This window comes from Coccinella septempunctata, chromosome 1, assembly GCF_907165205.1.
Source record: "Coccinella septempunctata chromosome 1, icCocSept1.1, whole genome shotgun sequence".
Classification (NCBI taxonomy): domain Eukaryota; kingdom Metazoa; phylum Arthropoda; class Insecta; order Coleoptera; family Coccinellidae; genus Coccinella; species Coccinella septempunctata.
Window position 1 is genome coordinate 18,071,858 of NC_058189.1, and position 14,974 is coordinate 18,086,831.

General features: G+C 37.2%; 1 protein-coding gene across 1 annotated transcript in view; it reads right to left on the bottom strand.

Annotated features, from left to right (window-relative positions):
* LOC123322840 overlaps nucleotides 1–14,974 on the bottom strand; it is a 160,050-nt gene that overhangs the window by 111,210 nt on the left and 33,866 nt on the right. The window contains exons 5-7 of the mRNA XM_044910885.1: nucleotides 14,611–14,895; nucleotides 14,367–14,548; nucleotides 6,823–6,999 (exon numbers count right to left, since the gene is read on the bottom strand). Coding sequence (XP_044766820.1) covers nucleotides 6,823–6,999; nucleotides 14,367–14,548; nucleotides 14,611–14,895 — 644 coding nt within the window. The remainder of the gene's footprint in view (nucleotides 1–6,822; nucleotides 7,000–14,366; nucleotides 14,549–14,610; nucleotides 14,896–14,974) is intronic.

Genomic DNA, 14,974 nt, shown 5'->3' on the forward strand with positions numbered 1-14,974 from the left:
TCCTGGAAACGATAAAATAACGAATGTTGTGTTGAAGAAATTACCTAGAAAAGGTATAGCTGCTCTAACAAATATCGCGAATGGAATTATGAGAACAGAACACAACCCAAAAAAATGGAAAACAGCGGAAGTCATAGTGTTCAACAAACCATTCAAAGAGAAGAAGTTCCCACAAAACTACAGACCGATAAGTCAGCGTTAGGAAAAGTAGTAGAAAGAATTATAGCCACGAGGCTAAATGAGGAAACCGAAAATCTGAAACTAATACCACCAGAACAGTTCGGATTCAGAAGAGAGCATTCAACAGAGCAACAATTATTAGGGCTTCCAAAATAAACAAGCTACAGGTTTTGTTTTACTAGACGTCGCCAGAGCATTCGTTAGAGTATGGCATGAAGGATTAATATATAAGATGAGATGTGCTAGATAGTCGATCAAAATATGCAAGTTGATCCGGAATTATCTCAAAAATAGGAGATTTCACGTGAAAGTGGAAGGAGAATGCTCCTCAACAAGAGATATAGAGGCTGTAGTACCCCAAGGGTCAGTACATTCACGATATTCCGAAGAATCCAAGAACCATGCTAAATTTATATGCTGACGACGCAGGCATAGCAACTCGACACCGCAACCCAGAAGTAATAGAACGAGTTCTACAAGAAACGATTGACGAAACAAATGACTGGTGCATAAAGTGGAAAATTAAGCTCAATGGACAAAAGAGCCGAGCAATATTACTACAGAAGGGAAGACTGCGACCCACAACGAATCTAGAAGTTGACGGCGAAGAAATCTACTGAAAAAATGAAGCCAGATATTTAGGAATAACGCTTGACAAAGGACTTAATTGGAAAAGTCATATCAAACAAGCAATCGACAAAACGAAAGCAGCGATGGATAGACACTGCTATCTAATAGGAAGAAAAAGCCACTTGTCGAAAGAGACAAAATTGAAGATAATCAAAGCCGTTGCTAGGCCTCAACTGACTTATGGATCAGTTGCTTGGGGTTTCGCGGCAAAGAGCCACATCAAAAGAATTCAGGCCACTGAAAACAAGCTGCTACGATGTGCAATAGACGCACCTTGATTTGTCAGGAATAGACAGATTTATAGGGACCTAAAATGGGAAACCATCACGGAATTCATGAACAGAAAAGCAGAGAAATTATTCCAAACAGCGAAAAACCATCCGAATCAAGAACTCAGGAGACTAGTGGACTGCGACCCAGAGTAAGACAAAAGGAGAATGCGAATTTACCGAAGGAGACCAAGAGATCAATTAAAAATATATTAAAATAAGAAGACAAACTTATTGAAAAGTCTAATAAAGTGTTAATCCAATAGAGGATAAACACATAAATCCCAGCACGATAATGTGCGAGACGAAAGCCGACAAAGAGATGAACGGTTTATAGGCAAATGCCCGCAACCAATATTCAAGAAGCAGTTAAGGGTTTTTAGTGGCTCTCGAGCTCAGGAGAGTGAGAATCCCCACACTTGTTCCCCCCCTCAGGAGAGGGTAGACCGAAAGCATGGTCCACATTTAATCTACAATGACCATTTCTTAATCAACTCTGGAATAAAACAAGGCTGCATGTTAGCGCCTTTACTGTTCAATATTTTCTCCATAGGTGTCTCGATAATTGCTGACATGAGTATGCCTGTAAAAGGTGTTGGAATAAGATTCAGATTTGATGGAGGCCTATTTAACCTGAAGCGCCTCAGATAAAAAACCTGTTCAAAGTTTATCACGGAACTTCAATATGCAGATTACTGCGCACTTATATCTAGCAGCCTAGAGGATCTACAGATAATGCTGGACGTATAAACATATATACGAAGCTTTAGGCCTTAGACTCAATATCGACAAAACCAAAATCCTGGTAAGTACGCCAGAAAGCCTTCAAATACATATCAGCCTGGAAAATGGAATTCTAGAATAGTTCGAGCAGTTCAAATACTTGGAAAGCTTCATAAACACTAGGACTAACCTAGACACGGAAATACACAACCGTATCAATTCGGCATCACGGGCATTCTGGAAGCTGAAGGTCAGAGTGTTTCAAAATCACGACCTCAATCTCAAGACCAAGACAGCTGTTTACAAAGCAGTCGTCCTCCCAACGCTTCTTTACGGAAACGAAAGTTGGACATATTGAACAGCTTGAACAAACGCAACAACGTCATCTAAGACAGATATTGCACATCAGATGGTTCCACAAAGTTTCGAACACACCCTCTCCTGAGGGGGAACACTATGAGGATTCTCACTCTCCTGAGCTCGAGGCCCGCTAAAAAACCTAAACTGCTTCTTTATAGGTTCCGGGCATTTTGTCTATTAACCAATTGACTCTTATGGTTTGTGGACTCTCACACGATCATAGTAGTGTTGATGGTTGTATGCTGCCTATATCTTTTATAGGTTAAGCTCTTCTTTGGTTACATTTAAATCCTTAACTGATCTCTCGGTCTTCGGTGGTAGGTTCTTGACCTTCTAGCTTCTTCTGTTGGATCCTAGTCGAATAATCTTCGAAGTTCCTTATTTGTATGTTGTTTGGCTTTGTCGAATATCCTTTCCTCCTTTCTCTTCATGAATTCTGTAACTGGTTCCCATTCCAAGTCCTTGTAGATTTGTTTGTTTCTAACAAACTAGGGTACATCAATCGCAATCATCTTTATCAACTGCACATTTGATGTGGTTAGTCCTCTGTCAAGCCTCACTCCTCTTCTCCGTCAACTTCAAGGTTTTCTTCCATCCTCAATCTTCTCTTTTGCATTGAGTCTTTCTTCCATTGATTTGGATTTTCCATTTAATGCACCATTTGAGTAATTCATCTATGGTTTCCTGCAGTCTGTGGTGTATGATCTCTGGGCGTCGACGTCTGAACGCTGTTCCTGTGTCATCTGCGTACAAGGTGAGCATATTTCTAGCATTCTTCGGGATATCATAAACGTATATTACGTAAAGCAGAGGTCCAAGTACCGATCCTTGAGGCACTCCCGCTTCTAATTGTCTGGTTTGAGAGGTTGCTCCATCTATCTTCACATAAAAGCTTCTATTCCTCATATAGTTCCTTATAATCTTGTACAGCTTGGTCGAATATCCTGCTTTTTTCATCTTGTAGATCAGGCCTTCGTGCCATACTCTATCAAAAGCTTTCTCGATATCCATCATCCTGTGGCCTATTTGGTCTGCATTCCTTCGGTGACGTATTCTATGAGCCGTAGTAATTGGAGTTCAGTCGAATGCTCTCGTCGAAATCCAAATTGTTCGGGTAGAATTATCTTCAACATTTCTGTTTCCTCATTCAGCCTTTTAACGATAACCCTCTCGACGATTTTTCCTAGTGCTGATAGTAGACTGATTGGTCTATAATTTTGAGGAAATTTCCGTTCCTTTCCAGGCTTGTTGAAAACTATCATTTCTGCAGTTTTCCATCTCTTTGGGTAGTAGTCGGTCCTCATCATTCCGTTTGTTATATTCGTCAAGGCTGCTATTCCTTTCCTAGGCAATTTCTTCAACATATAATTCGTTATCCTATATTTTCTCGGCGCTTTCCTGTTTTTCAATTTCATTATTATCTCTTTGATCTCTGTTGGTGAAGCCGGTTTTGGAATGATTTCGGTTTCCGGTGGTTCCATCATCAGTTCTTCGTTTGCCTCCACTTCTTCTTCTAGATCTTCATTGTCATCATCATTTCTGTAGTTTATTCTGGCTTCTCTCTCAAACGAGTCAGCAAGTGCTTCGGCTTTTTCACGTCTCGTACATACCATTCCGTTTGCTCCATGCAGTGGAGGTATAACTGTCTGTTCTCGTCGTAAGCGTTTTTGCATTTTCCAAGCCGAGTGATCTATTGTATTCAGTTCACTTAATCTCTAAGGCCATCTTATTATTATTATTACGCAGTTCTGTTAAAGCTTTTTTCAATATCTGACCATGCTTAGTCAGTTTCTTCTTGTCTTCTTCTCTTTTTGTTGTTCTGTAGGTTTTTCTGAGTCTTCTGTACTTTTTTATGAGTTCCTTTATATCCCTTGGCGTATCTACATGTGAATTTTTCGGAATGGGTTTCCTTATTCTCTTGGTGCTTTCTTCATAGGCTTCTTTTATTTGATTTTCCAATTTTTCAACTGCTTCATCTAATTCATCCCAGTCTGTGCGATCCTTGATTTGTGTCTCTTCTTCGTTTCTTGGGCCATGTCCCACTATGAATTTCATGGGATTGTGGCCTGAAGTTCCATCTTCTATTGTATCAATGCTGATTTCTTCAGTGATGTCTTTCATTACGACAATGTCCAGTACATCAGGCAGTCCATTTACTCTTGGTATGTAGGTCGGTATATCAGGTCCTATCACAACTGCCTTATGTTTTTCAGCATAAATCTTCAGTCTTCTCCCGTTGGTATTTTCCACCCTACTTTTCCATTCCTGCGATTTGCAGTTAAGATCACCAATTATGATTTTCGGGTGTTATCCTTCTAGTAGCATTTTGAGATCCTCTTCCAGCGAAATAATCTTCACTTGTCCTCGATTGGTATTCACAATAATCGATATTACTTCTACTTCTTGACCATTAAATATTTGGTCGAAATGGTAATCCATATTCCTTCTTGCCAGTATAGCAACGCCACCTGTGCTGTCAGGTCTATCATTTCTGTAGATATCGTAATTGGAAAATGCTATCCGAACGTTGAAGTTAAGTCTTGTTTCTTGAAGAGCTATGACATCCGGTCTTTTCTCTTCAATCAGTTCTTCGAATTCTGGTCTGCGGGCGCTCAATCCTTCGATGTTCCAAAAGAAGATTATGAGATTGTTCTTTATCGTCGTATCAGCCATTAAATATTCTTAATAATTTGCTGCATCTTGTTCTCAATCTCTTTCTCCAGATTCTGCATTATCGTGCTCAGGAGGTTTTTCGTGAACTTATCGAGTTCCTCAGTGATTCCAGAAATTCCATTCCTGGTTTCGGCTCTTTTGACGGTTTTTGCCTTTTCCGTCTTTTTCTCTGCTTTCTTCGTCTCTTTGACTGCTTTGGTTGCAGTTTCCTGGGGTTTCTTCACTTGAGTTTTGGGCTGGCTTCGGAGTATTTTGTGTTGGCCTCGAGCTGGTTTGGTTCGATCTTGGCGATCTTTTGGTCTTTTTAGTGACCAATTTCTATTCGCTACACTCATTGAAGAGTGTAAAACTCCCTATTTATTTTTTGAAGGAAGTCCGTCATTCTTCTGTGATCTTCGGCGGTTTGTGGGACGATCCTAATACCGTCATTTATTGTCGTCGCTCTTTGGTATTTAATGCCGTGCCGCATTGAGGCGTTTGAGATGGAAGTCCATTCGGACGTACCTCTCAGGGTGACTGGGGGGATTTTTTCTCTTTTCTCCTACACAGTTGTTTCCTGTGGGGCAGGGGTTTCCAAGACTCTTTTTTGTTTAAGTCTTCATTGGACACTTCCCGGACATTTCTGGAAACAATGTACTGTTTGAGTGCTTTGGAGTAAGGACTTTCCTTATTTCCCTCCTGCAACTCGAGCCTCTCCCTGAGATTTTTAATCTCAGCTACTAAGGTTCGGTTGTTCAATTCAGGTTTAAGCCGAGATTTAAGTTGATCCTGGATTAACGTGACAGATCTGAACGGAAGTGTCAAAATTAATCCAGGATAAACTTCAATCACTAATTGAGCAACCGGGCCTTAGCCAGATATGCATCTATCTAGCTCGTTCACCCTTGCTTTTAGACTTGCGTTCTCCTCTCTCAAAATATCGTGTTCGGACACGGCATTAGCCATTTCTAACGCGTCTTCTTCCATTACGGAGTCGCAGTCCGAATGGTCAGACATTTTGAAATCTAATTTATAATCACTATACTACTCAAAGCAATTTGAAATAAAATTTTTCAAGAAAAAAAAGAAAAATATATCTCATGCATAAAAACAAATTGATTCATCAAAAAATTTTTACGCTATGAGGAAAATCAGGTAACATATACGAAAAATAAACTCACCTGATGCTTTCTGCAGAACCAACGATCTAGACCTGGACTCTGGCAGATGAACATCAACTTTGAAAATTTCAACGAATTAAAAAACACATACACGTATATAACCTACACAAACTCCACAGACGGAATCAAAAATTCCGTAGCTTCGCTAGGGTACACTTTCACTTCGACTTTCTCTTCCACTCTCTCTTTTACAGCACTGCTCTGGTCGAGTTCTCACTCGACACTGACTGTCTGAGGATGCAAGACACAAGACTCTTCAAAATAGCTCTGAATGGCGAATTCACAGAGGCCAGATCTGGTTGGCGACTATCCATGCCCTGAGTGTGGAAGGTTATGCAGGTCACGGTTGGGTCTCTTTAGTCACAGGATGTCACACAGTCGCAAAAAGCCCTAAGAAATTACAAGTCTGTTCGCACCTTTTTTTTGTCTTATTGTAGATTTATTCCCGGTAACGGGATACAGCAATGAATGATGACATCGACGAAATGATATTTCTGTGAATCCTTTGAGTACTGGTGATTTGCTTGTTCGATTCAGATTGTGATATTTCTAGTTTTTATATCACCGTGTTATTTCTATATAAATTAATTTCATTTATTATTCACCTACCTACTATTGAAGATGTTAACAATTTTATAGTTATAAGATTATGAAAGCAGCAGAAGGATTATTTTAAAATGTTTTCCTTCGGATTGCTGACATCATACCATTGTAAAATAAATGAAATATATTCAAGAAGATATTGAAAGATTGTGCAAGATTAATTTGGAATTATAAACGGAGCAATAAGAAAAGACTTAATGACTAAAATATTTAAAAAATTGTACCTTCATAACAACAGAGGTAGTTGTCATTAGTGCGACATCTATCAAACATACAACATCAGAAAAAAATCTCATTCCGTGAACTTTCCCATCTAGTTGCCTCAAAAATACTACTTGATAAGCATATGTAATCAGGAACATTGTATGAACGATAAATACAAAGTGCTCCCAAATTCTGACCTGAAAATAATAAATAAATTATTCTACATTCTTCTGTGGATTTATAATTAGTTGTTTATTTCATTATACAGTGTGGTCCAACGAAAACTTAACACTTCGATTTTCCGACTTTTAAATGAAAATGTGGATAATCGCTCTGACTCATCAATTTCTGATTCGAGAAGGAACAACTTTTCCGCTTTTTTTTACCTCGTACCACAGCCCCTTTATTCTGAATAGGGATGAGGGGTGTTGCGAAAAATAATTTTTAATAATGTATCGAGTACTATCGGACCCTAAAATTTCGCAAAATATCCATCGATAATGATATAAGAGCAAAAATAGTGAAAGAGGCAAAGTGAAATTTATCTCGAGAATATAATTCGTATCCGATACATTTCAAAGGTAGGTAATTAGTATTTATGTTGTAAATTTTTTGTCAAAAAAACTGGACGGACCATGTTTTTGATTTACCTTAGTATATCGTGAATTTTCAAGAACTTTACAAATGTGTCAAAGCGATTCTAAATTTGTATTAGAACTTAAATGGTGTATTCCGTACAATGGTATGGAGGAAATGGCGGCTTTATCCAACGAACAAAATCGTGGAAAAAAAGTATCGGCTGCTCACGTTGTACAACTGGTTGGAAGCAAAAAAGGGGGTGTATGAAAGAGACGTAGCGAGGGACGTGGCTGTCTTAGCAGGTCATGTAGCAATGGATCCGACCTTCGGTACAAGGAAGTTGTCCGATGTATCTGGTGTTCCACGCACAACACTCATGAAAAATCTTATGCTGCGTCCACATTATGCATGTGTGCCGAGCGGCTTTACCAATTCCCAAAAATGAAATATTTGGGTGAATATTTATGAAAATCATATAATCGGTTTTTTTTTATACCCGGTAATCTCACTGGACAAATTCATTCAGATCTATTGGGGAACGCTATTTATCCAGCTCTCGTGTAAGTATTGGAGAATGCAGAAGAACATCAAACGATAAATTTCCAACTAGATGGCGCACCACCTCATTCCGTTCAACCCGTGCGTCAGTTCTTAAATGAAAATTTTTCTCATGCCTGGATTGGAAGAAAGGGGACATATTGACAATGAGTGCGTACCCAGATCACCTGATCTAGCTCCACTGCACTTTTTTCTATGGGGTCACCTGAAATCCAGCCTGAGTCACAGATGATTTGCGAACTTGGATCATTAATGAATGCCGTTAAATTACACCAAAAATCTTGAGTAATGTACGTGAACGTTTTCAGCAAAACTTATAATACTGCATGGATGTGAATGGTGCCCATTACAGCCTCAAAATTTCCATCGATAACGGAATATATAGTGGAAGAGAAGAGTAGGCTCTTTCGTTTGCATAAAAAGTGTAGCACTTTTCTACACTCGATTTGATTTACACCAGTGTAGACGAAGTGTAGTTTATCTACACATGGTCAAAAGGGGACGTAGATAAACTACACATCCTCTACACTGGTGTAAATTCAATCAGCAAACGAATACTAAAATCGAGAGTAGAAAAGTGGTACAGTTTTCATGCAAACGAAAGGACCTAGTACATACTTTTATGATTAGTTTATATTTAATAATGTGATTAGTTTATTAGATATTAACTAATCACAAAAGTATGTACTCTTCCACTATATATTCCGTTATCGAAGGAAATTTTGAGTCGAAATTTCAGGATCAGATAGCACTCGATAAGATCTTCAACATGTGCTCACCACCGTTGGGGGATGCAGAGAGCAGAAAAGTTGTTCCCCCTCGAATCAGAAATTGACGGCCTGAGCGATTTTCCACATTTTCCTTTCAAAGCCAGAAAATCGAGCTGTTAAGTTTTCGCTGGATCATATTAATATATAATTTGTAAAACAGGAACCCGAAGTATGTGCAGTTTATATTGAATTTCATGCTAATGTTTTTTCCAGATCTTTCGAATTTTTGCGTGGGTTGCCACCTAGAAGCTATGACTCCCCTATAAAATGTTGATGTATGAATATCCTCTGTATTTTGTCACTGTGCATTTGTCCCAAATTTCAGTCTATGCCTCACTCACTATTCATTAGACGAAAGTCTGATTGTCTGATAATTAAATTTTAAGGAAGACATCACTGAAACTTTCAAATGAATTCATTGAAACACAGAAATGCGGTATCAATAAAAATATTGGTAAGTCGACCAATAACCATATACTTGAGGGGAAAATTCAAGATAAATAATGGAATTCAAAGGATTCCAAAAAAAAAATGAAGGTGGCGTTTTTTAATTGTAATTTTTTGTAATTTCCTGGATAATAATCTTCATGGAGTTCAGCAGTTCATGTGGTTCATTCTATTACTAGTTCCATTAACGAATAATCCAGAGATTTTGGGTGGATCAGATCTACCCATACTACAATCATAGTTCGGCCTTTTGCTCAAACTAAGTCGAGGGATCAAATTTATGATACTTATACTTCATTCACCCTTATAAAGTACTCGGTTGGCCATGAAATAATTTTCTTAAGTTTTTTTAACTATAACGGAATAAGGTTGGTATTCATTGAATGTCGTTAATATTATAAAGACGTTGCCACAGCTAATATTAATTAATATTACGAAAATGCTGGAAGTGATTAAAAAAAAGGGAAGACAGAGCTTCACGAAGTGCTATTCAGAATTGAGGTTGCTCATTCACATAGTAACCCAAATACTCTAAAACCTTTATTTACATTTATGTTTCATCTGAATCTGAATGACTGAATGTTCCCATAATCAGAAAGATTGCGAATGAGGAGTATGACAGAGACAATCTGTCTCTGAGGATAACAAAGAGTAGGTATCCTTCTATTGGGAGACCCAATAAGTTGGTGGCATTTGAGGAATTCATTTTTAGAAAAGACCTTCAACAGCCCTGAATATGAGCCAGTTATCCTATCAATTGTTAATATATGTGAAATATTTATTTGAAGGTGAAGTTCCTCTCGCCTTAGAACTCCTTCTGACTTCCAATAATGCAAAATGATTTCTTTTGAAGAATTCAATATTTTTGTAATTATCCATTAACTCCTTTGAGAGATACTCATTCTCTACCACTGCATCAGATGCAATTTATCTTTGTGTTAATTTTTTTGAATTCATCAACTGGTATTACGTCTTCAATCTTTAGCCAAAGAAGTTAACCAACACTAACTCTTCTCAAGAAATTTCACATTGATCACATTGATAAAATACGTAAATACTGAGACTTCCACGTAGAAAATGTTTTGACAAGGATCCTAACCTCACATTTTCGTACTATATATACAGTAAGATTTCCAAAAACATAGTGTACCCACTGATTAGGTTTTGTTTTTTCAATTTCGAGAATATGGGATAATTTTGGTTTTTTCGACATTAGGTAGCGCTGTTTATCAAACAGCTTATTGCTAACTGATATTTGAAATTAATTGGGATACATTTCTACGACTTGCAAATGTGCAGAATATGCTGTATTCATTACAGAATATACTGTATTTATATAAGCGATTATTGAAGTGAAAATGTATTAGTTTCGAGGAAGAGTGTGGAAATTGTAGAGATTCCTTTTTTTCAACGTCGTTCAGTTTTCTATATAAACTATCAAGAACTACAGCTAAGAACTCGGTATTGTTGAACTATCACTCAAATCAAAACCAAATCTCAGAAGAACAGTCGGGACGAATACAGTGAACAGTTTTATGGAAACATCAGCATTATTCAATTTAAGAAACTGTATATGAAATACGTGATATGTGATATGGGAACATGTAAGTATCAAGAAACAGAAAAACATCAATACATTCCAGTCTGTTCTTCAAATATTCTTCACGATTATAGTGAAAACTCCATTTCCGTCAAATATATTGGATATTTCGCCAATCAACTATGTTTTATTGAAATCTTTATGAATAAATTATTCTCCCCAAGAATTCAATTTGTCAACAGAATTTACCTTGAAAAAAAATAGTAAGTACTCCCTCGATGGTTTTGAAATATCTGCAGATTTGTTCTTACAACGAAAATTACAGTAGGTCCTTTCGTCTGTTTCTCAGAGTAGTGTAATTTACACTGCACTTTGAATCAACTGATTTTCAGTGTAGTTGCGGCAACAAATGAAAAAAACACTGACGTTAGGTTGTCACGTTCACAGACAAATAATTTTGATTTAATATATGGTTATGTTTCTCAGATGATTTATTACTTTTTCATCCTCTTGTAAAGTGATGAACTTCGCAAATTTGAATTTAATCGTATCCATTTTGAAGCAGATTAATGTGACGTCCATTGATTAACATCAAATTTTGCATTTCACACCACAGAACACTAATACTACACCTCCTTTTGACTAAGTGTAGATAAACTACACCTCCTCTACACTGGTGTAAATCCAATGAGCAAACGAATACTAAAATCGAGTGTAAATTACACCGAGTGTAGGAAAGTGCTATACTTCCTAAGAAAATGAAAGGACCTAGAGTAATTCACGAATCTCTTTGATCGATAGAGATCACAGAATACTGTAATCTGTGATCGATATCAACGCCGAACAAAATAAAACGAGAAAGTATCATTGGACTTTCTTGGAAAGAACAAGGAAAGAACCAAGCAAATGGCATGGTGGCGCCGGGACGAAAAAAATCTCTCATTCTCGATTTGGTCAAATGTCATTGCATTAAAAAATTGACGAGTGCCTATATACACCATGTTTTTAGAATATTCACTATACAGTGTGGAATATGTCAATTTTCTATGGCCAACCGAGTGCTTTTATAAATGTGAATGTATAGTATATTATATGGTATACTATTGACGTACATTCGAATGAAATGTGGTTAAAGATATTTCTAATTTCATGAAACTGAATAAAAAAGCAACATGAATTGAATTCTCTGTTGAAACGAACATTTCTTCCAGTAGAACATAGTTTTTCCAAAAATTCTAGTGAAATTTAGGTGTCACCTCGCAATGAGTGATAGTAAGCTGGAAACTCGCACACACCTTCATTTTGTCGTTCTAAAAGTTTTCTCAAAAGTCTCATAAAATCTCGTGTCTGCATCATGAGTTATTCAAAAAAATAGGTTTCTATGATTCCAGCCCTGTAATGAAAGAGCAAACGTGAATAAAATAACTGTAACTAATATTTGTATTCAGATATTAAATAATTTACAATGGATATTTTTATTATTTATTTGTTAATACATTGTATTCAGCGATATTTTACACTTAGTATATTTCATATTCATTTAATGATACACCCATCTCTTCATTTCATTTCATTCATTGCTGCATACTGTTACTGGGAATGAATTTACAAAAATACAAAAAAGCTTAGGGCTAATTGCGACTGTGTGCCCTCCTGTAACTGAAGAGACCCAACGGTGTCCTACAGATCCTTCCACACTCCGGGCATGTATAGTCAAAAACCAGATCTGGCCGCCTCTGTATCCTTCTCGAGTCTCCATTACAGCTGTGTTCCAAAGACCTCCGCTGTGACCTGTCTAACGCTAGTTGTTCCCAGTTATGAATGGCATTAACTGATTTTAGGGATAGATGCAGTATATCTTTAAACTGCTTATACTGGCCTCCTGGTTTCCGGGCTCCCTCTGTGAATTCGCCATACAGAGCTATTTTGGGGAGTCTTGTGTCTTGCATCCTCAGAATGTGGCCGCCCCATCGGAATCGAGTATACAACTCGCGCGCTGTAAGACTTCTGCATTTGAAAATTTGTGGAACCATCTGATGTGCTTTATATATCTTAGATGACGTTGTTGCATGTGTTCAAGCTGTTTAATGTGTCGCCTGTAGGGAGTCCAGCTTTCGATACCGTACAGAAGCGTTGGGAGGACCACTGCTTTGTAAACAGCTGTCTTGGTCTTCAGATTGAGGTCGTGATTTTGAAACACTCTGTCCTTTAGCTTCCAGAATGCCCGTGATGCCGAATTGATACGGTTGTGTATTTCCGTGTGTAGGTTAACCCTAGTATTTATGAAGCTTCCCAAGTATTTGAACTGCTCGACCTGTTCTAGAGTTTTATTCTCCAGGCTGATATCTGTTTGAAGGATTTCTGGCGGACTTACCAGGATTTTGGTTTTGTCGATATTGAGTCTAAGTTCTGAACCTTCGTATATAGAGGAAGTACGTACAAAATGACATGGTGTTTTGTTTTTTCATCATATTTATTTATTTAACGCATTTTTAATCAATGTCCTTGGTTGTTACTCTTTTCAGGTTCATTGACTATCAGTATCAAAGTATTTTGTCCATATAGTACGGACAAAATGACATACTAAAATATCATCAACACAATTCACAAATATTTCGTTTGGTAGACGATGGGAGATCAGCGAACAAGCATGAGCCCAAAAGAGAACAAATTCTGCATCGTAACCAACCCTCCCCGGGCTAGGAACGTGAAGAGAAATCTTCGCTTCTTGAGCTATCATCTACATATCTTTGCAGTTGTACGGTGCCTCGATAGTCTCAATCCATTTATTATTAAATCAATATATAATGTATGTGTGAAATTTCGTTGAGTTGTTGAACACAATCTATTAACTCATAAATAATACAAATATTCCATTGTCAATAACATTTCAATAACTTGATAAGTATTAGTTACAAAGTTTCACGGTTGACCTTTCATTAGTGTTTATTGTTGGGCTGCGGTTGATAGAAAAATGACTCGAATGGAATTTGTTGCAAATTTCATTCTTTACAACTTCGATGATGAATGTTAACATCGTTGGAGCCATAGAAATCTAGATAATCGCTAAAACCGATTTGTTTGACCTTGAATAACTTACGATGCAGGCACGAGATTTTATAAGACTTTTGAGACAACTTGAAGAACGCGAAAATGAACGTGTATACGACTTTCCAGCTTATAATCTCTCATTCCGAGGTTGACCCCTATCTTATACTAACGCGACTGAACTGGAACACAATATGAGTATTTTTTTATCAAAGAATCATTTATTCAACATTCATTTAACATAACAGGAACCTCAACAGGATACCCAATAATAGGGGTTCACATAAAAATCATTAGGATGATTTACCTTCCCGGTAGCAATCGAAATAAAGTTTCATTCCTTATGTGAACCGCTTTAGACATCTTAAAACACAAAGAACAGAATAATTTAACTCAATATGGTTGTATCAGCAGAAGTTGACAGTTTGTTACAGTTCTCGAGAGCTGTTGAATCGTTGAATGAATTTAGTAATCCTTGGTTAGTTCTTAGTTCTAATTTGAAAAATGCGTTATGCTTTGCTTGATCCAGAGTTGAATATTGTAACCGTTTCAACCTCTGTTGATCAATCCCAAATCGTTTTATGTTCTTTCAACATAATTCTTGTTTCTACTCATCACTCACCAAGGAACTGGTAGAATCCAAAATCCAAGGGAACTTATATGTCAGACAGACTACAGGGGTCTCGATATTAGAATCTTCATTTGATAGTTGATAAAGCTCCAAAATATTGAAAAAGAACTTTGATGAAGTCACTGTTTCGCCAGAGAAAGCCGTGGATTTGCGAAATTTATCTTTTTGTTGGGCTGAAAGAACAAACATTTTTATGAAATTAAGTAAGTAATAATAATCGTTCATGAATCCTCACCAGCCTTCCTTTGCCTTTCCAAAAGACGATCTTTGAAAGCTTTTATTGGAACTAATGCCTTTTTTTGTCCGATATCAAAGTCAACATGATCATTCTTTTTGACCACAATATTTCTTCTAGTCTCTTTAATCCGAAAGTTTATCCTTTCTCTCAGATAAGATAAAGCGATAGGATAGTTAGAGATCGTTCTTATGAAATCCACTCTATCTATTAATTTCACCTCAGTGTAAACAGCAGCACGCACGGTGGCTTTGGAAGGAAGGCTCAAAAATAAGCAAGCCTCCCCTGAAAAGAAAACATTGGTTTAGAGTATGTCCATACAAAATGATACATTGAAAAAAAAAACCGAATTCGAAATAATTTT